Source organism: Hemitrygon akajei, chromosome 3, assembly GCF_048418815.1.
Source record: "Hemitrygon akajei chromosome 3, sHemAka1.3, whole genome shotgun sequence".
NCBI lineage: Eukaryota > Metazoa > Chordata > Chondrichthyes > Myliobatiformes > Dasyatidae > Hemitrygon > Hemitrygon akajei.
This window is the reverse complement of record NC_133126.1, coordinates 154,577,672-154,603,182: the sequence shown is the minus strand read 5'-3', so window position 1 is coordinate 154,603,182 and position 25,511 is coordinate 154,577,672. Positions and strand designations below refer to the sequence as shown.

At 39.1% G+C, this 25,511-nt stretch overlaps 1 protein-coding gene across 8 annotated transcripts in view; it reads right to left on the bottom strand.

The window, feature by feature from the left end:
• Positions 1-25,511, bottom strand: part of LOC140725529 (uncharacterized) — a 467,652-nt gene that overhangs the window by 347,301 nt on the left and 94,840 nt on the right. For all 8 annotated transcript variants that reach the window (XM_073041107.1, XM_073041104.1, XM_073041102.1 and 5 more), the window contains one exon: positions 12,314-12,449. In XM_073041107.1, the coding sequence (XP_072897208.1) occupies positions 12,314-12,449 (136 nt within the window). The remainder of the gene's footprint in view (positions 1-12,313; positions 12,450-25,511) is intronic.

The following is a 25,511-nucleotide window of genomic DNA, read 5'->3' as shown; positions in this document are numbered from 1 at the left end:
AAAAGGACACCCCTGTATTCTGAGGCTGTTTTCTCTGGTCTTGGACTTCCCCACCATAGAAAACATCACCTCCACATCCACTCTTTCATCGCCTTTCACCATTTGATAGGTTTCAATGAGGCCACCCCTCATCTTTCTGAATTCTAGTGAATACAGGGTCAGAGTCATCAAGCACTCTTCATATGACATGCCTTTCAATCCTGGAATCATTTTTATGAACCTTTGAACCCTCTCTAGTTTCACCACATCCATTCCAAGATAAAGGGCCCAAAACTGTTCATAATACTCTAAGTGAGACCTCACCAGTGCTTTATAAAGTCTCAACATTACATTCTTGCTTTTATATTCTAATCCTCTTGAAATGAATGCTAACATTGCATTTGCCTTCCTCACCACAGGCAAAACCTTCAAATTAACCTTAAGGGAATCCTGCACAAGGATACCCAAGTCCCCTTGTACCTCAGTTTTTTTTTGTATTTTCTCTCCATTTAGAAAATAGTCAACCTTTTCATTTCATCTACCAAAGTGCATGACCATATACTTCCCAACACTGTATTCCATCTGCCATTTCCTTGCTCATTCTCCTAATCTGTGTAAATCCTTCTGTGGCCCCTCTACTTCCTCAAAACTACCTATCCCTCCACCCATCTTTATACTGTCTGCAGCTTTGCAACAAAGCCATCAATTCCATCACTCAAATTATTGACATGTAATGTAAAAAGAATCAGTCCCAACACAGACACCTGTGGAACACAACTAGTTACCAGCAGCCAACCAGAAAAGGCTGCTTTTATTCCCACTCTTTGCCTCCTACTAATCAGCCATTGTTTTATCCAAGCTAGAATCTTTCAAGTAATACCATGGGCTTATAGCTTGTTAAGCAGCCTTATGTGTGACACCTTGGCAAAGGCCTTCTGAAAATCCAAGTACACAGCATCAACTGATTCTCCTTTGTCTATCTGCTTGTTATTTCTTCACAGAATTCCAACATATTTGTCAGGAAAGATTTTCCCTTGAGGAAACCATGATAACTACCGCCTATTTTATCATGTGCATCCAAGTACCGAGATCTCATCCTTAATAATCAACTCCAACACCTTCCCAACCACTGAGGTCAGACTAACTAACTGGCCTATAGTTTATTTTCTTCTGCCTCCCTCCCTTCCTGAAGAGTGGGATGCTATTTGCAATTTCCAGTCTACCAGAACTATTTCAGAATCTGGTGATTCTTGAAAGATCATTACTAATGCCTCCACAATCTCTTCAGCCACCTCTTTTAGAATGGTGGGTGTACACCATTTGGTCCAGGTGACTTAACTACTTTCAGACCTTTCTGTTTCCCAAAAACCTCCTCTCTAGTTATGGTAACTTCACCCCCGACACCTGGAATTTCCATCATACTGCTAGTGTCTTCCAGTGAAGACTGATGCAATATATTTATTCAATTCATCCTCCATTTTGTTGTCCCCTATTACAACCTCTCCATCATTGTTTTCTAGCAGTCCAATATCCGCGCTCACCTCTCTTTTACACATGAATGAATGTACGAATGAATGAAATTAATTTATTTCGGTCAGTACAAACATAACAAAAAGTATCATTTACAATGATGATTTCATAGGACAAAATTACAACAAAAAACATAAATATTCTTTAAAACAGACCGAAAGGGTGTAGGCTGAAGTTACAGCTTATTACACCTACCCCTCTTACTTGTACAACAACCTATATGTATCTGAAGAAACTTTTGGTATCCTCTTTAATAATATTGGCTAGCTTACTTTTGTATTCCATCTTTGCCTTCTTAATGACTTTTTTAGTTGCCTTCTGTTGGTTTTTAAAAGCTCCCCAAACCTTAACCTCCCACTAATTTTTGTTCTGTTATATGCCCTCTCTTTGGCTTTTTTGTTGTTTTTGACTTCTTTTGCTAGGCATGGTTGTGTCATCTTTCCTTAGAATACTTTTCTTTGTATATATCCTGTGCCTTCCGAATTGCTTCCAGAAATTCCAGCCATTGCTGTTCTGCCGTCATCCCTGTCAGTGTTCTTTTTCAATCAATTCTGGCCAACTCCTCTCTTTGTAATTCCTTTTAATCCACTGTAATTCTGATACATCTGACTTTAGCTTCTCCTTCTCAGATTTCAGGGTGAATTAAATCATATTATGATCACGTTCCCCTAAGGGTTCTTTTACCGTAAACTCTCTAATAAATTCTGTTACATTGCACAACACCTAATCCAGAATAGCTGATCCTCTGGTGGGCTCAACCATGAGCTGCTCTAAAAAGCCATCTTGTGGGCACTCTAGAAATTTCCCCCCGGAATCCAGCACCAACCTTATTTTCCCAATCTACCTGCATATTGAATTCCCCCATGACTATTGCAAATTGGTCTTTGGCCATGCATTTTCTATCTCCCATTGCAATTTTTAGGCCACATCCTTACTACTGTTTGACAGTCTATATACAACTGCCATCAGGGTCTTTTTACCCTTGTAGTTCCTTAGCTCTGTCCACAATGATTCAACACCTTCTGACCCTATGTCACCTTTTTCTAATGATTTGATTTCTTTTTTTTAAACCAACAGAGTAACGCCACCCCCATCCTCCACCTTCCTGCCAATCCCTTGACTCGTACTCACCTCTTTACCTATTGCTCTGGTTCATCCTCAACTCTGGAAGAGTGAAGAGTAGGGACTGCCGATCATATTACCTTTACTCCTCTCCTTTACCTAGTCCTGATTACTAGTATTGCATGTGGGTATACATGTTTCTTATCTCATCCTGAGGGCAACTAGGATGTGTCTATCATGAATAATTGGTCTAATAACACAAACCCACGGAACGATGAGTCAATGAACATTTTTTACTATTTGGACGTTATATATTTACTTTTTAACATGGGCAACTTTTTAATATATAGTTCTTAAGATTTCATATCATGTACTTTGTAAGTATGTTATACACTGCTAATGATGACATTATACAATCAAGGTTTACATCTTTGACATTTCAAACTATCTGTCTTACTATATTTTCTGTGTTATGTTATACAATTGTTAACAGGAGAAAGATGGCTACCTCTGAGAAATGCTATACTCCTGATGAACATTTTACCTATGCTGTTGTGATTTCTTCAGAAATGATGATTGGCCTCCAAGGTCTTCAAATCATTATATTGTCACAAAGCAGACTATTTAAATGTGTTTCACTTAATATTTGTGTAAAAGCATTTACTGTATTACATATGTCGTACTCCTATAATGCAAGTAGGATCTCTAGGCCTATTAATATTGCTATACACGTTATATTTAGTCTTACTAGAACAGCCTGTATATTTGATTGATAAAGCCCATGGTCTGATTGAATGGACGGAGTAGCCTTGCTCAGTCAAAGCTTTCTGGGAAAAAAAGGATGTTAGGAAGATGTGTCAATTCTTCTCTGATAGGTCCAATGCTCAACAAAGTAACGGGGAAAGCCCTAAACAATTATATCCAGAGTACAGAATCACTAAAGTGGGAAGAAACTTGTGTAGATGGTATGAATGGTATCAGAATGTTAAATTACAACACACCACCAGGTGCTCCTCCCATGGGAGGGACATAACCAACTCCTATAACATCTTTTTTTTTGTGAGCCTAGAATTAAAGGTATACACAGAGTCCTCAACAGAAGAACTGTACTCTTCCTTACCTCTGTAAATGTTTTATTTTTCATGTACATTATTACATTGTAAAATCATGTAATTGAAGGATATAATTTTCTGTAGCTAAAATGTGAGATTACTAATCCTTAGGCAAACAAAGACAGCAATAAACAATCAGTAACTTGCTTACAAGACCTGTTTTCTGGGAAAACTGAGTAAAGTTATGCATTTCATCAAAAGCAATGCAAAAATATCTGTGAAAGAGAAGAACTATCTTCACCTTGGTGGAAGACATTGTCAGCTGAGCTGATGAACTGATGGTGAAAGAGACAGTGATTCAAGCTTGCATCAAGGAAATGCAAAAACCATATGTGGGAAAGAAGATTTTGAAGTCAAAAGGTTCAAAGTTTCACTTATTGTAAAGATGGGCTTGTGATATGGATATTGATGCAGCATTGTCATGTTTCTGGAAAATTATTATTATTTCTTTAAAAAATTATTTTTTATTAGTTTTTCTATACATTTTACAAATTAAAAACCCCAAATCCCAATGAGGAACATTAATACAGTGCAAAATTAAGCATACAATGACAATATACTACAAAGGAAGAGAATTTGACAAAAAAGCACCTAAATTGAAGACAAGTAAACTTAGTATCCTCCCCAAGCCCCACAACACAAAAAAAAAAACTCCAGACCAACCACAACACAATATAGAGAGTATAAATCAGGACAATCAAACTCCCAGACTGTGAATACACTTAGCAACCAGAAAGTAATGCCTACTACCAGGAAAAAAAAGGGAGCTGAAAGCAAGGGACCGAAAAGAAAAAAAAACCCTAGTCAAGAGGAAGGTTATGAAAGCACTCGATAAAGGGTCCCCAGACCTTATGGAACTTTAGATCCGAATTAAGAACTGAATAATGAATTTTTTCGAGGTCCAAGCAGGCCATAATGTCGTTAAGCCATTGCGCATGAGTGGGCGGGGCAACATCTCTCCATCTAAGGAGGATCAAGCATCTAGCCAGGAGAGAGGCAAAGGATAATATTCGGCATTTGGTCGGACTCAGACGTAAATCTGTCTCACCCCAGAAACCGAACAAAGCAATTAAGGGGTTTGGTTCTAGGTGCTGATTCAGAATACACGATAACGTAGTGAAGACATCTTTCCAAAATTTCCCCAAGCTAGGACAGAGCCAGTACATATGGATGAGAGAGGCCACGCCCCTCTTGCATTTATCACAGAGCGGACTAATGTTAGGGTAGAATCGAGATAGTTTAGATTTAGACATATGGGCTCTATGAACAATCTTAAACTGTAAAAGGCAATGGCGAGCACAAAGAGAGGTTGAGTTAACCGATTTGAGAATCGAGTCCCAGCTCTCATCGGATAAGGAGGTATTTAAATCCTGCTCCCAGGCCATTTTAATTTTATCCACAGGGGCCCGTCGCAAGGCTGCTAATTTATCTCGAATAATTGATATTAAACCTTTACCTAGTGGATTAATGGAAAGAAATAAGTCCATAGCATTTTTTGCAGGCATTTCAGGAAAGTTAGGAATTAAAGGAGCAATAAAGTGTCTAATTTGGAGATATCTAAAAAAATGAGCATTGGGCAGATTGAACTTAACAGAGAGCTGCTGAAAAGAAGCGAAGCGATTATCAATGAAAAGATCTTCAAAATGTCTAATGCCCTTCCTATACCAAACATGGAATACTGAATCGTACGTAGTAGGTAAAAAAAGGTGATTATGGGCTGGAAACGGAAAAACCATGGAAACCATAGCATTTCCTAAACTGAGCCCATATACGCAAAGTGTGTCTAACAAGAGGATTAGCTATTAATCTGGACAGACTACTAGGGAGTGCAGAGCCAAGAAGTGCAGAGATAGATAATTCTTTAGTGGAGCTCAACTCCATTGCCACCCAATTAGGGCACTCGGGTTGGCCGTGGAAGAAAGACCAAAAGGTAGCATAACGTATGTTAGCTGCCCAATAATATAAACGAAAGTTAGGTAAAGCCATGCCACCCTCTTTTTTAGATTTTTGGAGATGGATTTTATTAATTCTAGAGCGCTTATTCTTCCACAGATATGACAAAATAATCGAGTCTAAGGAATCAAAAAAAGATTTAGGAATAAAAATTGGGATAGATTGAAATAAGTATAAAAATTTGGGGAGAACATACATTTTAACAACATTAATACGACCTACCAAAGACATAGATAGAGGTGACCATTGTACCAGACTCTGTTTTATAGTATATGAAAGATTGGCAAAGTTTTCACGAAAGAGATCTTTAAACTTCCTTGTGACTGTAATTCCAAGATCAATAAATTGATTATGGACTACTTTAAAAGGGAGATCACGAAATGCTAGTTCTTGTGCTTCTTTATTAATTGGGAAAAGTTCACTCTTATGTAAATTAAGTTTATAGCCAGATATCTGGCTAAACTGGTCAAGAAGTGAAAACATTAGAGGTAAGGATGTAGACGGATTTGAGAGAAAGAGTAATAAGTCATCATCATAAAGAGAAACTTTATGCTCAACACCCCCTCTCCAAATCCCGGTCAATTCAGGACAATTTCGAAATGCTATCGCCAAAGGTTCTATAGCCAAATCAAAGAGAAAGGGACTTAAGGGGCATCCCTGACGGGTGCCACATTTGAGGTTAAATACCTGGGATTTCTGAAAATTAGTTAAAACAGAAGCAGTAGGACACAGGTACAGCAATTTGATCCAAGAGATGAAACTCTGACCGAGGTCAAATTTTTCTAAGACTGCAAAAAGGTAGTTCCACTCTATACGATCAAATGCTTTCTCCGCATTGAGGGAAATAACACATTCAGGAATCCCAGTTGGAGGTGAGTATAAGATATTGAATAAACGCCGAATGTTAAAAAAAGGGAGACTGTTTTTAATAAAACCTGATTGGTCATCAGAGATAATGGAGGGAATAACGGTTTCTAATCTGTGAGCCAAAACTTTAGCTAAGATCTTTACATCAACATTGAGCAAAGAAATCGGCCTATACGAGGAACACTCTGTTGGGTCTTTGCCCTTTTTTAATAGAAGAATAATAGATGCCTCATTGAAAGAGGGTGGCAATTTGCCGTAATTAAACGAGTCAGATAATACTGAAAGTAACTGAGGAGAAAGAAGTGAAGAGAATGATTGATAAAATTCTACAGGGAACCCATCAGGTCCAGGAGATTTCCCTGAGGACAGTGCAGAAATTGCAAAAGATATTTCTTCTGATGATATAGGCGCATTAAGTTTGGCTTTAAAATCAGATGAAAGTGAAGGAATATTCAGATTCTTTAAAAATTGATCAACAGAGATATTGTCATTCAGAGATTCAGAGGAATAAAGCCGAGAATAAAAATTTTTAAATGCGTCATTAATTTCTAAATGATCCGATGTAAGGTCTCCGTTCTCCTTCCGGATCTTTGTAATATGTTGTTTGGCTTTGGAACGCCTCAGCTGATTGGCTACAAATTTACCAGACTTATCCCCATGAATGTAAAAGCGACTCTTGCTTTCGAGAAGTTGGCGTTCGACAGGTTGAGTAGACAGAAGATTAAATTTAGTTTGGAGTTCAACGCGCTTCTTGTATAGTTCAGGGTTCTTAGTTTGAGCATATAGTTGATCCAATTCTTTAATCTGGTTAATGAGGTCTAATCGATCTGCACAGGATCTTCTGTTGAGATTTGCTGTGTAAGAGATTATTTGACCCCTCAGATATGCTTTCATGGCATCCCAGACAATCTGGGATGGCACTTCAGGTGATGTATTAGTGTTAAAATAAAAGGTTATCTGATCCTTAATAAATTTTTAAAAATCATCATCCGATAATAAAGTTGAATCAAACCACCAGTGTTTATTCCTCTGAGGGAGACCAGGAAAGTTCAGAGAGAGAGTAATTGGGGCATGGTCAGAAATCAGTATACTCTGATAGTCACAAGAGTGGGCAAATGGAATAAGTTGGTTATCGAGTAAGAAATAGTCAATTCTAGTGAAGGTATGGTGAACATGTGTGAAAAAAGAATAATCTCTCTCAGTAGGATGAAGGAAACGCCATATATCAGAGATACCAAAATTAGAGAGAAACGATTGGATAGCTAAGGCAGATTTAGTAGGTGATCTGGTAACAGAGGACAATCGATCCAGATTAGGATCTAACCAACAGTTGAAGTCACCACCCAGTATAAGAGAGTATGAGTTTAAGTCTGGTAGTGAGGAAAAAAAACGTTCAAAAAAGTTAACATCATCAAAGTTGGGGGCATACAGGTTTGCTAGTGCAACTTTAGTGTTATATAGTTTACCAGTAACAATAATAAAACGGCCATTTGTATCAGATATTTTATTATGGAGTTCAAAAGGAATACTTGAGTTAATAAGAATGGAGACTCCCCTAGCTTTAGCAGCAAAGGATGAATGAAAGTGCTGACCCGCCCACTTTGACAAAAGCCGGGAGTTATCAAAACAACGAATATGAGTTTCTTGAAGGAAAGCAATGTCAGCTTTGAGTTGTTTAATATGTGAGAATACCTTCCTCCTTTTAACAGGGTGATTCAATCCCTTTACATTCCAGCTCATGAATCTAAGTGCACTAGCCATTATCAATTACTAATGCATAAAAGGCAGCAGGCATATAAAAAGTCAAGCAATACAATAGCAGTCTGGGAGCAGAAATGTAAACATAGATTCGTAAAATCAAAACATAAACATGTCCTGAGCAATAAAGAAAAACAATAAATACAGTGAGTGATGTTGGAACTGGAAAATCCACCCCACCCACACAACCCAAAACTAGATGGCTACCAAAAAAAGCAGCTAGCTCTACCAAAAAAATTAACCCAAATACAACTTCCAGATCTGTGCTATTAACAGCAGTTCCATATAAATACTATAGCAAATAGTAACTAGTTTATGCACTAGAAAACATAACTACAAATTGGAACATCTTCTGCAGAAATATAAGACTTAATACAGAGAAAATCGGAAGAAAACCAAAACTAACCTACCCGCAAAAAATTATAGAAGAATAAAGTAAGAGAAAGGGAAAAAAAAGGGAGTAAGGGGAAAATTATAAATTCAAGAAGAGTACTTATCAACCATTTACAGAGAGGAGAAAAGAAAATCAGAGACTAAAAAAAAGTGAAGAAAAAACAAACAAATAAATAAATAAATAAAAGAAAAAATAAATCAGCAATTAAACTGTGAACCAACAAACAGGGAGGCCTTCACTAAAGACTTCAAACCTCCAAAACAAGTTAGAGTCAGTTGTAGAACTCTATAGATAAAGTTATACAAGAATAAAATAGATTACACAAGTACTATTTAAACGTCTATAGGGACACATTAAGCACAGAATGTCCATTTAAAAAAGACACACCAGATCCAGGGAGAGATTATCAACAGCCCTTAGAGTTTCAATGAATAATGTCGGAGTGATTCAAGTAAAGTCTGAGTCCAGAAAAAGTAATTTTACTACGAGAAGTACTTATCCACCATTTTAGGAGGTCCGATCGGATTCCGAAGATGACTGGATAGCCGGAAGACTTGCCACAAATGCTTCAGCCTCCTTCAGTGACTTAAACCACTTATATTTTCCAGTATTAAGCTTGATTCGTAAATCGGCAGGAGTGCGAAGAGAGGGTTTGAAACCACGATCAAAAAGCACTTTCATTACGCCTTTAAACTCAGCACGCATCTTTAAGGTCTGGGGTGCAAAATCTTCCACAAAGCGAATGATTGTATTTTGGAAAGTAAAAGTACCTCTGCGACGTGCCTCCATAATCAGACGGTGTTTTACCTGGTATTGATGAAAGCACAAAATTACCGGTCGCGGGCGGGAGCCCAGAATTCTGGGGGGAACGTAGACCCTGTGTGCCCTTTCGAGCTCAGGCGGGTTCGGAAGCAAATCTTTCCCGAATATCTCACAGAGAAACTCGGCGAAAAACTTCACGGTTGATCCCTGTTTGGTGGCCTCTGGCAACCCAAGAATTTGAAGATTACAGCATCTGCTGCGATTTTCGAGATCCATCATTTTGGAAAGGAGTTTGTTACATTTTTCCTCTAGGCTGGAACAGGGAGTCTCCAAGTATCGAACACGACTTTCTAAATCTTCAGAAGTCGAATCGATGCGAGATAAGTGTTCAGCATGTTCGTCCACTCTGTCATTGATCCGATCCAGTTTGGCTTCCAGCTGTTTGAAAGCGGTTCTAAATTCCTTTAAAATTTAGTCTCGGAGCTGTTCAAGCGCAGCCAGGGTCTCAGCCGAGAGAGCCAGAACTTCCTTTCTCCTGGATTTAGAACTCTTGCTAGACATTGTAAGGTAGATGTGTTCACAGGCAAGTAAAAGAAACCGAAAAAGTTCCTAACTAAGGTTTAAAAAATGGAGACATTTAGTGCAAAGATAGCGACAATAATGGAACAAAAGTTCGGAGCAGCTAAGCAATCACCATCTTACCGGAAGTCCCTTTCTGGAAAATTATAATGGTGACATTCCTTTGAGGTTTGGGAAATGTGCACAGCTGAGATTGTGGGAATTAATAATCTCGAAAAAACTGAACAGAAGTCCTTACATTGGGGTGTTCAATGAGTTCTTCGAGCTCTAGATTGAAGAGAGCTTGTCTAGCACTGGTAACCTACTGAAGGAGTTCCCAAGAGAAATCTTGGCCCACATTGTGATCTCAAAACTGAAATCCAAAGGAAGGAGCTGGGTAAGAAATCTTGGCTTAGCAAGAGGGGTGAGATGGATATTTGCTTCCTGGGCCAGAAGGCCTCTTGGCTTTTTGCAAAACTCACTGTCTAACCACAGTAGCTGTCACTTGTTTAATCAAACAGATGTAAGTAAACATCCAACTAACAGTTGTTTAGCTTCTGGTGATAAACTGGAGCCAGTCTTCAGTTCTTAAAATGTAAATTCTAAGCAGTAATCAGTCTGGATTTAAAACAAAGCAGTGTCTATAGAGCAGCTTTGCAAACAAGCTCTCTATATAGCAGACATGCTGTTTGTACAAATTGGATATTGGTCACTGAACTTGGCTTTTTGCTGCTCAAAAATGTGCAGTATAAAACAATGGGTTGTTTAATTTTGCTTGTTTCAACACAGACAGCACAGCCTAAGCTGCTTAGATCAAGGAAGCCTGGAGACCATATCGGGAGTATCATTCAGCATATCAAAAAACTAATGTGTTTATAGTTAGAAGGTTTACGTACTCAAGAAAGTTGGCTTCACAGTGTTAATGGTAGGTAGCTGAGATGTGTGCATCCAAAAAGCTTTTAGACTGTTTGTGTAAAAAGGGTATCTGAGGAAATATCATATACGTGTGATGTCACCCAAGTGGCAGAAAAGGGTTATAAATCTACAGAGCAGTTCTGACTCATTAGGAATGGGGTACGGAACATCAAGAAGCATGAAAGAAACACAGTGTGAACTAAATCCATTCCCCTAGTTTTGGTTTCTGCAATGGGCAATTCATTCATCTGCATTGTTGGTATGTCTTTTTGGTTTATAGGAATTGTACTTGTGTTTTGGGAATACTTAGTGTTGTAGAAATGGTTTGTTACTTGGAAATGTTTTATAAAATAGAAATCCTCTGTGAGTTTTAAATGTGTTTTATGAATGTTGTTAATTGTGTATCACTGAAAGTAAATGAACTGTGTTTTAAACTACCTTGTTAGCTGGAAGAATCTACTCCATGATGGGGTGGGGGTCATCACTGGTATAGTAGGTACTGGCAGCTGAACTTGCTGTGGAGAATAAACAGGGAAGTGAACTAGTCTTTTAAGGTTGTGTATTTACATTATAATTTCCCTTTGGTGAGAGTACTCATAGCTATTTATACCTGATGGGGCTTATGGTCTTCGTTTGAGATTAGAACTTCACAGTCAGCAGTCCCAATACCATCGTAGTAAATGCCTGCCCATTCCCAGGCACAGATTTCAGATAGCTACATAACCTGTGTAGATTGTTTTATTAGATGTTCTCTTATTGCCGGCTACATAGAATTGGTGGATACTCCACTCCATGTCTCGAGTCAATCCAGTGCTGACTCTTATGTTCTGCTTTACCTCACTCCAAGTTGATCAACACCACTGACAGTCTGGCAAACATGGAACCACTGAATCAATATCCTTAAGAACCTAATCCTTGTTCCTTACGGTAGCTCACTCTCAATGTGTTTGGTTAGCTGTAAATATTACCAATCCACTTGATAATGGAGCACATTGGCACCAGTGATCAGAAAAGGAAATTAAAGTTAAGCAAGAGGCTAGAATTGGGGAAAAACAAAGAGATTGTAGAATTGCAAGAGATTATAGAGCTAAGGGCTGACAACCGAGTACTGTGCTTGTTATGAAAATGTTTAACTATATTATTAGAAATTATGAAAGGAACATATTTTTGAGTGGACTATTTAAAACTATTAGTTATTGTATTATGGTTTTAAATAGTATTTAAAACCATTATTAACTCTTGAGTAATAACTATACAAATATATTTAAATAGGAACATGAAGTCTGACACAGTTAACTCACCAAATTCAAAATCAAGGCATCATTCAATCAAGAGATACAACAGCCAAAACAATTTTCACTCAAGTTTAAATAGATCAATTGATGCAACAATACTTCAGTTGAAAAGGAAAAATATTACTTACAATTGTAGGATGAGGAGAATATTGAAAACGCTACTCAGATATTTGTTCAGGAAAAGAAACCCTAGGATATGTAGGTTTGGCACATGTTCCTTCTCAGAACAATTAACTCCATTAGTCTGGTTCAATAAAACATGATCTGCAATAAAAAAAACATTATAATGTTAAATTCAAAACAATCAGATAAGCAGTAATTTGAAGGTATATTCCCATTGATTTTATTTTACACTTCAGAAACAGCAATGGAAACAGTAATGTTACAAGTAACCATAACAAAGTTTTTTAAAAGACCAAAATAATGTGATAATTAGGAATTTATATTTTTGTCAATTATTTTCTTTTTAACCAAACTTTTAAGTGACTGGAATTGCAATACCTTGGCATATTCACAGAAAAATTTCTTCACAATAAGCAATCCATTCCTTAAGCACTGCAACTGCTGTTTGAACAGCACTACTTTACAGATGCACTATCTCCTTAAATGAAGAACACCTCATCACAAAAGCAGCAGCCTATCTAACAAAGGGCGGGAACACCTTCTTAGTCTTGTTACTCCACTGTGGAGTATAAGATTATGATTATGCTAAGTGAGAATCTGAACAGATCTAGCAGCTCAAAAGCTGGGCACGCATGTGGCTGATAAGGAGGTGAAGAAATGTATAGTTCAACAATTCTGGAACTTCTTGTACTCTGTTATGACAATATGGCAGACGAAGAACCCTGCTTGAAGGAGTGCAGCATAACATGCCAAGAGTAGCAGTAGACATTCCTAAAAATGAGGTGTCAGCTTGTGAAGCTACAACATGAAAATACAACCAACAGTGAAAACACCATGCAAGAGTGTTAAGCAATTTTAGAATCAATAAATCAGATTGAAGGGCTGCAGTCCCAAATCTAGTCATGAAAATGATGGAAAATTGAACAGCTGATAGAAGTAGATTCCAAAAACACTCCCATCCTTATTAATGCAGGGCCCATCATTAGTGCAAAAGGCTGAAGCACTAACAAACACATTGAACCAGAAGTGCTGAGTGGATGATCCATTTTGGCTTGTTTCCAAGATCTCCACCATCACAGAAGACCATCACCACCCAAATTAACACACATTAAAGAACTGCCAACTAACATTTGCACCACGAAGGTGCCAAGTATGACCACCTTCAGCCAAATGTCCTTTACATTCAATGATGTCACACTGCTGTTAAAGTTAAATCCAGAATAACACAGTTCACCCACTGCCCTAAACATTTCATCATCAGTGCATACTGGTTACTATGATTACCTTTTACTTAAGTATACAACTTATTTACCCAGGTCATTCCACAAGCATCTTCCAAGCCCTGATATTTGCCACCAAGAAAAGCAAAAATCAGCATCAGGTTTATTATTACTGACAGATCATGAAATGTGTTATTTTTGTGGCAGTAGTACAGTGAAAGACAAAAAATACTATAAGTTACAATAAAAATATAATTAACTAGTGCAAAAGAGGAATAGTGAGGCCATGTTCATGGATTCATAGACTATTCAGAAATCTGATGGTGGAGAGGAATAAAGCTGTTCCTAAAACATTGAGTATGCATCTTCAGGCTCCCGTACCTCCTCCCTGATGGTAGAATTGAGAAGAGGCCATGTCCTGGGTGGCGGTGGTCCTTCGTGATTGATGCTTCCTTTTCGAGGCACTATGCTTTGAAGACGTTCTGGATGGTGGGGAAGCTTGTGCCTGTATTGGAGTTGGCCAAGTCTGTAACTCTCTGCAGCCTCTTTCAATACTGTGCTTTACAGCCTCCATACAAGGCACTGGTGCAACCAGTCAAAATGCTCTCCATGGTACCTCTGTAAAAAACTGCTACAGTCTTTGGAGACATACCAAATCTCCTCAAGCCCCTAATGAAGTAGAGTCAGTGTAAATTGCCCTAGTATACGTTATGGGAAAAAGAATCAAAGGGGAATTTGCGATTTCATCAATATGTTGGGTCCAGGATAGATTTTCTGAAATGTTGACGCTCAGGAACCTGCGTCTGTTCATTCTTTCCACAACTGACCCCTCAATGAGGCCTGGTGTGCACTCTGCCAACTTCCCCTTCCTAAAATCAATTCCTTGGTCTTGCTGATGTTGAGTGCAAGTTCGTTGTGCCACCAATCGAGCAGCCGATCGATCTCATTCTATATGCCACCTCATTGCCACCTGAGAGTCTGCCCACAACTGTGGTGTCATCAGCAGATTTGAAGATGGTGTTTGAGTTCTACCAAACCACACAGAGATGAGTGCAGAGAAAATACAGCAGTGGACAAAGCATTCATGCTTGAGGTACAGCAGGTGCTCAGGAACACCACACCTGCAGGTTCTCATCAAAGTTACATAATACCCATATTGGAAATGCTGTTTTCTGCTGGTTACATTAAGTTAAATATATTAAGTTTGCTGATTACACCACTGTCATTAGCTGAATCAAAGGTGGTGACAAATTGGTGTATAGGAGGGAGATTGAAAATCTGCTTGAGTGGCACCACATCAAAAACCTCACATTCAACGTCAGCAAAAAAGTGAAGAGCTGATTATTGACTTCAGAGAGGAGGAAACCAAAGGAGCATGAGCCTGTCCTCATTAGGGGACTGGAGGTGAAGAGTATCAGTTGCTTTAAATTCCTTGGTGTAACTATTTCAGAGTATCTGTCCTGGGAGCAGCACATTAGTGTTGTCACAAAGAAGGCACAACAGTGCCTCTATTTTCCAAGACATTTGCTTAGATTCAGGATGTCACCAAAAATTCAGACAAACTTCTATAGATGCATAGGGTAGCTTAACTGGTTACATCACACCCTGATATGGAAACACCAATCCCAGGAATTAAAAAGGCTACAGAAAATGGCAGACACAGCCCAGTCCATCACAGGAAAGGCCCTCCCCACTGCTGAGCACATTTGCATGGAGCACTGCTGCAAGAAAGCAGCCCACATCATCAAAGGACCCCATCATCAAGACTATGCATTCTTCCTGCTACTGTCACTGGGCAGGAGGTACTTGGGTCCCACACCAACAAGTTCAGGAACAGTTATTACCCTACAACCATCAGGCTACTGAATCTGCATAGATAATTTCATTCATTACTACTCTGTACCGATTCTGGGCCCTACAGACTCACTCACTTTCAAGATCTTTTTACAACCCATGTTCTCAGTATTATTTTCATTTCCATAGTTTGTTTCTTGCAGATTGGTTGTCAGACTTTGTCTGCTCATGTAGTTTTTTTTTGTAAAATTCTATTATATTTATTTTATCCTATAAATGCTTGCAAGAAAATGAATGTCAAGGTAATATATGGTAACATATACATACTTCGATAATACATTTACTTTGAAAGTTGGTCCTTCATTGTTGCTGAATCTGAATCCTGGAGATCCCTACCCAACAAAACTGTTGGAAGGTCTTCACCAGATCAATGCAGCTGTGCAAGGCTATCGCTCTCCACCAACTTCACGTGGCAATCAAGGACAGACAGTAAGTATTGACCTTTAACTTTGGTTAAACCTTTTCCCCTTCTACAGATGCTGCCTGAATTTGAGTATTTCCAGTATTTTGACTTTTACTTCACTTTCCAGTAAATGCTTTATTTTGATTTTACACTTGACAAGACAGAAGCAGATTTTTGTTTTTATCATTCAAATTAATTGACCTGACACACACTGACAAGAAAATAAATGTAAAGAGACTAAGTGCAAAATGAAGCATATATTGCAGTATTATAAATTAATTGTTTCAAACATTGTTATAAAAAAGATTTACTATTTTTAATTAACATTCAATTTAGTTATAACTAGAAATAACATTAGAAAATTGCTTTCGTTATAATATCCTGATCACCATATGCAAAGAATAATTAACAAATAAACGCTGAAACATCTGGGAGATTAAGACAATCTATACATGTAAAACATATAAGTATCTTTCCATAATATTAGCAGATAACAATTAATAAAGAGGAATAGACAAAATCAAAGTACAAATACAACAATGATCTTTGATATTTAGACCAAATGTTTTTGTTGCTCAAGTAACTGCAAACACTTTGCATATATTACATATTTTTTGGGCTATTAATATTGGTGCCATTATTGTGCACAGTTCATCTAAGGTATGAACACATCCCTAAACATGTGTTTCACATACAGTTCAGCTTTAGGATCCAGCCACAGCTTTCACCAGAGGAAGTGGTGAACCAGTAACTTAGCTGCATCCATTTCATTCACAAGTGGTCGCCATGGACAGCAAAAAGTGTCCATTTTCCACCACTGCACAGAAGGAGCATGCCACACGCCTAATGCCACAGGTCCAAGTTCTCCTGCCATGCCTTAGATAAATTTAAAATAGATAGCCACAGCTTTAATTACTTTAAATTAAGTTAAAGTCTACAAATTACATGAGAAACTCATTTTACAGTGATCACCCTCTGACCCAATCAAAGTATCTTCTAAACTCACTGAACCTCTGTAACCACTTACTTTTAAACTCATTAGTAGCCTGACAAGTCCCAGCCTAAAGGAGCCACAAGGTGTTCAGAGTTCATAAACTCCCCTGAAATCAGGCTATAATTGGTTCCTGTGAGAAGACTGTTGTCTAACAAGAGCCACAAGACTAACTGCCTGAGAATGAAGAGGAAATGATGAATGAGCTAACTAAGCACAAATTTAAGGTATTCCTCAGACGGACATTCTAGCTTTTATCTACAGAAAAGAAGCGACTCCACAGCCACCTGAATGTAAAGGGCCAGTAGAAAACTGGGATCAATATTACAGATGATGGGCTGAGGGAGCACAGATTGCTCAGTAATTTTCTACAGCCATATGTGCAGTTCCTCAGTAAGGTAAATGCCACCTGCAACTCTAATGCCTGAGGCCCCACATCACCAAGTCAAGAAGAATTAACTCATCAGAGACAGAAGGGCAAGGTCCCAGGATCAAGTTTATAATTATGTAAAAATTGTTGCTTTGTGGCAGCTGTACAGTTCAAAACATGGTAGTACAGTTAAAATATAAATTATAAATTACTAAATAAATAGTGCAATAAAAAAGAAATAATGAGATTATGATTTTGGACGGTTTACAAATATGATGACAGAGGGGAAAGAACTGTTCCTGAATCATTGAATATGTGTCCTGTGCTTCCTACCTGGTAGAAGAAACACTTCAAAGACTTCCTCAACCCAAATCTGTCCTTGACATAAGCATTCGTAATTGTATCACACAAAGGATCGACTGAGCCAGCATTGCCATTATTCTTGAGCACCTCACTGAGAGGGCATAGCACAGTTCAAAAATAATAAGCCTCAGGAGCAGATAGTATTCCCTTTGAAACCATAAAACTTCACAGCAACATGACCGATCCACATCCTCATCATCTATATCTGAGAAGAGGAAGGTAAATACATACCATATGAGCAACTCCACCAGACTCCAATGTCTGCCTTGTTAAAATACCATCCATTTAGAGGCAAAGTGGACTTAATCTCCATTGTACAACAATGTTTTTAGAAATTACACTGATCGCCATACATGGGGTCTGTCAATCTCAACAAAGCCTTTGACTCTATCACAGTAGGGCTGTGGAACACTCTCCTCAAATTTGGCTGACTACATAAAGACATCACCATCATGACTTGCACACCATCATGTATTTAATGACAGCACACACATCATAAGATAAATCAAACAGGTGCACAACAGAACCATTCTTAGAGAAGACTGGTTCAAAAAAAAAGGCTGCAGAAAGCTTTGGGGAAATAACACAATCCATCTTGAGCAATTCTGCATCTCAGCTCTAACATACTCTCTGCAAGAATAGAGCAAATCTTCTAAACTAAAGAAAACATTTCAACCTTCAGTGATTACACGCCAGGACCAAGATCACCTGAATCTCAGTGGTCAAATTATAGCATATGGGCAGTGCTTGCATATGTGCAGCTCAGAGGCTGAACTACAAACCACGATCAGCAATTTCAGCTAAAATAAGCCCTACACCAAATATTTGGATGATAAAGGTCTCGTACCCATCTGACTCTGCTGCATGAAATCACCCAACAATAAAGGTTCACACCTAGACCCTTCCTGTATTGTGGGACACATGAGACAAAGGCAGATTCCCATGATGACATTTATCACAGCTTTCAATGAACCAGCACATCTTTTCATCAATTGTGGAAAAGGATGTTTGAAGATCAAGCCTCAAACCTGCCAAAAAAAATCATGATTTACCAAATTGATGCGTTTTATTGCTAACATAAAGGATATTTCCTTTGATGATCTGTCACAAAAACCTCAAAGTAAGATTTGTCTACTCAAATTCAACAGCCTGTTGCATATTTCAAGTATATTCTCTCCAAACCCATCGACATGCTGCCAGTCAAATTAATAAGAAAGCTTCTCATATGTCAAAAGCAGAAGTTCTGTAACATACAGTACCTGTACCAAAGTATGCAAGCTTGGCCACTGTGAAGGCTTAAACATCTACCGTAGATTCTGGATTTTAAGCCGCTACTTTTTTCCCACATTTTGAACAGCTTTGAACTTTGCGGCCAATAATCCGAAGCGGCTAATGCATGATTTTTTTCATGCCGCCTCGTAAACATTTTGCCTCATAACAGTAGACCAATAAAATTGATGAGTAGTTCACAGAGGTCCAATGAAATTGTACGATAAATCAAGCGCACTTTCACAATTAAATTATCGTAAATCAGTCATTTGTACTCACCCTCATCAACATGGAAAACACTCGAAGCATTGTGCTGCCTACTTAGTTTAAACTATATTTGTTTTCTGTACTACATCGCGGGATGCTATGACGTCACACCCGGTTTCGCGGTGTCTTGTGGGAAAATGCCGGTTTGCGATAAACGGAAAGGAGGGGGGGGAGCGCATTACGCGAGCGGCTTTGGATCTGAGCGAACTTTGCTTTTAAGTTAAAGGTGATCAATAACTTTTCCTGGTAGGCTGCAATATATATATTTTTTTACCAGTCGTTAGGAGATATTGGAATGTTGTTCAGTAAAGAAGTATACGCAACGTATATTTAAAAGTAGCCGCGTACGGGCACGGTTCGAAAAAAAGCATTTGCAATATGTATTTGTTTTTGTTACCATATGGATTTAATTAAAAGTTAAAAAAATCCTCACGTGTAATATCTTTCTGTGTAAATATCTCATATTACAACTTGGGACACCTGCGGCCGAAAATCCGGTGCGGCCTAAAATCCGGTGCGGCCTAAAATCCGATGCGGCCTTTACAATTAAAAAATTGATTTTATTTCTAAAATTAGAGCCAGCGGCTTTTAATCAGGTGCGCTCTGTAGTCCGGAATCTACGGTACTTTAAATTACAGAGGTATTTATGATTTATATTAAAAACATCACTATTTAACCAATCTGTAAATTAAAATGACACCAGATTAATGTCAATAAATTGTTTTCATACTTTACTATGAAATTTCACACAGCAATTTCAGCTATCCTATAATTAAAAGGTGACTTGAGACCTACTGCTGCAGAGGGGTTGCGGGGCGGGGAGTAGTTAATGCACTTATTGGTCATTATTTAATGACTTTCTTTCATTGCGCCAGCTACAGGAAAAACGTGTGAAGCTAAGATGCCTTATTGCTTTTCTCATTGTTCAATTAACTGTTTCAGTATGTCCCAAAAGAGACAGAAACAGTTTCATACACCTTGACTCAGAAAATTGTACACACTGTTCCAGCGGCTGTTTTAAAAGAAAACAATTGATACCTCTCTCTCTTGAAAATAACTGCAAAGATAATGTTTATCAGAACTATAAATAAAGAACTCCCCGAAACTAGCCTTGGATTAAACACGACAGAGCAACTTGTTAAAATTGCAGCACAATGGCATAGTTAGCTGAGTTGCTGCCTCTCAGCTTCAGCGACTCTGGCTCATTTCAGACCTCAGTGCTGACCGAGGTTTGCACATTCTCCCTGTATCTACTTAGCCTTCTCTGGATGCTCTGGTTTTCTCCCATAAGCAAAGGCAAGGGTGTTGGTAAATTAATTGGCCATTGCTGATTGATTTATTACATGCTGGTTTAGAATCTGGGGGGAGTGGATGGGATAGTGAAGAGAAAATAAGGATAAGATTGGTGTAGAAATAATGTAAACAATGGCTAGTGCAGACATTACAGGGGCCTTTCTCTGTGCTGCATGCCCCATAACTATGGAAATTATCTACTCGAGACATCTCATAACAACAGATGGCCAAAATTACAAGATCAAACAGAGAATAATAAATGCAAAAAAAAATTGCTTTACTTTTGTTGGCAATTCCAATTTAAACAGGCTGTGGGAAGTTGATCAGATCTCATCATTCACTATTTTACATTTTTCCAATGAAAGATGCCCCAGGTTTATGATCAACCAAAGTTACAATCAACAGCTTCTACCTTTATGCTTTCAACACAAGTTAAATGTGAGAAATGTTAGCAATTGAAATGAGAATTTGGGGAAATACAGATGTTTTGGAATCACCCAGAGTTTAGATACTGTGCTTCAGAAGGTTGGTATTTTTTCATAAAAGCTCTAATGATATAAAGTAATTACCTTCACTATTTTTGAAATTGGACACATTATGAAGATACATTTGGAGTAGCAACTGAGATACATCAATAGAATTTTGATTTCAGTTGTAACAATTTTTCAGGACCAGAGTTTAAACTCTGGGCTGACTTGCTGTTACAAGGAATCAGTAGGATTGATGGTCAGTATCAGTGCTCAAGAACTTCAAACTCCTGATCAGAAGTTTAGAATGAGGCGTGAAGATAACCGTAAAAGCCATGGGAATTTTAACATTGGTGCTCAGCGTATGGTAGCAAGTTGGGGCTGTGGGGAGAGAAGGAACTGTCAATGTCAAAGCAGAAGTAAAAATTAAGAAACAGCTTCCATGTTGCAAATTGAGGAAAAGGTTCAAAGATGCCAAGGGCCATAACATTAGCATCTAACAATGATGGGTCTTTCATTTAGAGTGGAAGGAAAACATTGACAGCTTTTTTTTTAGTGCAACACTCTATCCTGCATTCTTCTGTTGGTTGCATCTGTAGTCACTGCAACGTAATAATTTAGGTAGCAGTAATCCAGGAACACTGCTGCTTTCACTGCCAATTAATTGAATCGAATTGAACTTATTTCTTACACCCTTCACATGCACGAATAAAAATCTGTATGTTACGTCTCCATCTAAATGCGCAATCATAGTGATTTATAATAAATAGAACAGTCAATGTAATATAGAGTACACTCAAATCAGTGTGAGTTCATCAGTCCGATAGCCTGGTGGAAGAAGCTGTCCCGGAGCCTGTTGGTCCTGGCTTTCACACTGCAGTACTGCTTCCCGGATGGCAGCAGCTGGAATAGATTGTTGTAGGGTTGACTCGGGTCCCCAATGATCCCACGGGCACTTTTTGCACACTTGTCCTTGAAAATGTCATGAGTCATGGCAAGTTCACAACTGCAGATGGCACTGGGCTGTCTGCACCACTCTCTGCAGAGTCCTGTGATTAAGGGAGGTACAGTACCCATACCAGGCTGTGATGCAGCCAGTCAGGATGCTCTCAGTTGTGCCCCGTAGAAAATTCTTAGGATTAACATAACAAACTTCCTCAACCATCTGAGGTGAAAGAGGCGCAGTTGTGCCTTTTTCACCACACAGCTGGTGTATACAGACCACGTGAGGTCCTCAGTGATGTGGATGCCGAGGAACATGAAGTTGTTTACCCTCTCAACCCCAGATCCATTGATGTCAATAGGGGTTAGCCCATCTTCATTCCTCCTGTAATTTACAACCAGCTCCTTTGTTTTTACGACATTGAGGGAGAGGTTGTTTTCTTGACACCACTGTGTCAGAGAGATGACTTCTTCCCTGTAGGCCACCTTGTTATTGTTTGAGATAAGGTCAATCATTGTAGTGTCATCAGCAAATTTAATTGATAGACTGGAGTTGTGCGTGGCTATATAGTCATGGATATACGGGAGTAAAGGAGGGGACTCAGTGCATAGCCCTGAGAGGCTCCTGCATTGAGAGTCAGAAGCTTGGAGGTGAGGAAGCCCACTCTTACAACCTGCTGGTGATCTGACAGGAAGTCCAGGATACAGCTACACAAGGCAGGGTGAAGGCAGAGGTCTCTGAGCTTCTTGTCGAGCCTGAATGGAACTATGGTGTTGAATGCTGAACTGTAGTCCAAGAACAGCATTCTTACATAAGCTTCCTTCTTTCCTAGATGTGTAAGGACGGTATGTAGAGCAGTGGCTATTGCGTCATCTGTCGATCGGTTGTGTCGGTAGGCGAATTGTAGGGGGTCCAGTGTGGGTGGTAGCATGCTACAGATATAATCCTTGACCAGCCTCTCAAAGCATTTGCTTATTATTGATGTGAATGTGACAGGATGCCAGTCATTCAGGCATGTTACCTTGGTCTTTTTTTGGTACAGGGACAATGGTGGATAATTTGAAGCAGGAGGGCACTCTACACTGGGAGAGGGAGAAATTAAAAATGTCATTCAACACACCTGCTGGTTGTGCTGCGCACATATCCTGAGTACTCGTCCTGGGATGCCTCCGGTCCCACAGACTCGTGACTGTCCACTCATTGGAAACATCTGCATACCTCCGCCTCATCTGTGGAATGCTCTGCCTCAGAAGGCAGTGGAGGCCAATTCTCTGGATGCTTTCAAGAAAGAGTTAGATAGAGCTCTTAAAGATAGCGGAGTCAAGGGATTTGGGGAGAAGGCAGGGACGGGGTACTGATTGTGGATGATCAGCCATGATCACAGTGAATGGGTGTGCTGGCTCGAAGGGCCGAATGGCCTACTCCTGCATCTATTGTCTATTGCCTCAGAGGTGACCAGGTGCAGGTTGTAGCGGCGGCTTTCCTCGGTAGCTCAGAGTTAGCGACATCGAACTGAGCATAAAAGCGATTGAGTTGGCTTTGAAGTCTGTGATGGTATGCAGCCCTCACCACAAGTCACATGTGCTATTCATTGTGAATCTTGACTCAATCTTCCCCCTGTATTGTTGTTTTGCAGCGTTGATAGCTTTGCGCAGATCATAGCTGCTTTTCTTGAGCTCTTGCTGATTGCCAGCGATGTAAGCTCGATGTCGCGCTGTAAGTGCTGTTCACACAGAACTATTGATCCAGGGTTTCTGGTTTGGGAAGATCCTGACTGACTTCTGGGGTCAACATCGTCGATGCATTACTGGATGAAGCACGTGACTCCATTAGTGAACTTGGAGACATTCTCATCATGGAAGACATTCCAGTCGACGTCATCGAAGCAGTCCTGCAGCATGGAGGCCGATTAGTCCGATCAACAGTGGACGGTTTTAATAAATTGAGACACTAAATCTTTCCATAAGAGGACAGGTCAAAATCTATTGCAGAAAATAAAGCTCATGGTGTAGGCAGTAACACAACAGCATGGGTAGAAGATTGGCTGGTTACAGGAAACAGAGTAGACATACAGTAAACAGACAATTAAACAGATTTCAGATTTCTAGCATCTGCTTTTTTTTAATATTTCAGGCATAAATGGTTGGCAACATGTAATGAATGGTGTGGCACAGGAATCAGCGCTATGGTCTCAACTTTTCATAGTTCGTATAAGTGACCTGGACAAAAGTACCAAAGGTACATTTGTTGAATTTTCTAATAACACAAGGGGTAATTGTGAAGCGGCAATAAACTGGCAGGTTGGTTAAGTCGGTGGACAAAGATCTTACATAGAGTCTAATGTGCAAAAATTTGCAATTATCCAATTTAGCATGAAAAGCAGGAAGGCTACTTAATTTAAACGAGAGTTTGAAAACTCTGGTACTCAGAGGGATCTGGATGTTCTATTGCATAATTCACAACAGACTAGAATATGAATTATAGCAAATCATTTGGAAAGCTGTAGAATGTTGTTAGTTATTGTTAAGGGTTGAGTACAAGCATGGGGTTATGCTCCAGGTACGCTGGCGTGTGGCCAAGTGATTAAGGCGTTGGTCTAGTGATCTGAAGATCACTAGTTCAAGCCTCAGCTAAGGCAGCGTGTTGTGTCCTTAAGCAAGGCATTTAACCACACATTGCTCTGTGATGACACCGGTGCCAAGCTGTACCAGCCCTTGCCCTTCCCTTGGACAACATCGGTGGTGTGGAGAGCGGAGACTTGCTGCATGGGCAACTGCCGATCTCCCAAACAACCCTGCCCAGGCCTGCGCCCTGGAAACTTTCCAAAGCGCAAATCCATGGTCTCTCAAGACTAACGGATGCCTATATAAATATGGGACATGGTGAGACTGGATCTGAATTACTCTGTACAGTAGTTGTCCTCTGATTAATGGGAGGATAGAAATACAGGGTCTTTGACTGAAACATTAACTCTTTCTCTACTCACAGATGTTGAGTGGTGAGTTTCACAATTTTCTGCAATTTTGCAGAAAATCCTGCAATCCTGCAACTTTGATTTTCAGATTTATACCATTTGCAGTTTTTAGATTTTCATATTTATAAGTACAGTGTATAGGAAGCAATTTAACAGGACTGATACCTGGAATGAGAGAACATGTCTGACGAGGAAAGCCTAAACAGGCCAGACTGTATCCAAGTTTAGTTGTGGGAAGAGATTGCATCTGTTTTCCATGGAATGAAGGAGGTAGAGAAGTGAGCTGATAGATGTATATGAAGTTATAGGAGACATTTATAGGGTAGATAAAAATCTTTTTACAGGTCAGGTAGGGATATCAATCCTGGAGGGAAAAAAATACTGAATGTCTACTCTATCTATGCCTCTCATCACCTGGTAAACCTTTATCAGAACTTCCTTCAGCTTCCACTGCTCCAGAGAAAACTACCTAAGTTTGTCTAACTTCTCCTTATAGCAAATGCCCTCTAAACCAGTAGTCATCATGGTAAACCCTCTTCTGCAACCTCTCCAAAGTGTGCACATCCTCCCTATAAAGGGATGCTCAGAACTGACTGCAAAACTCCAAAACCTTACCAGAGTTTTATAAAGCTGCATGCCATAAGCAGACGGTTAATTGATAATAGATCATTGTTAAGAATTTGACTAAAGAACATTTAGTAACAGATTTTCATTAAGCTTTGTTGATCCAAGAGGGAAAAAATACTTCTCTTTATTTCAACAAATTATCAAAACAAATAACTCATTGTT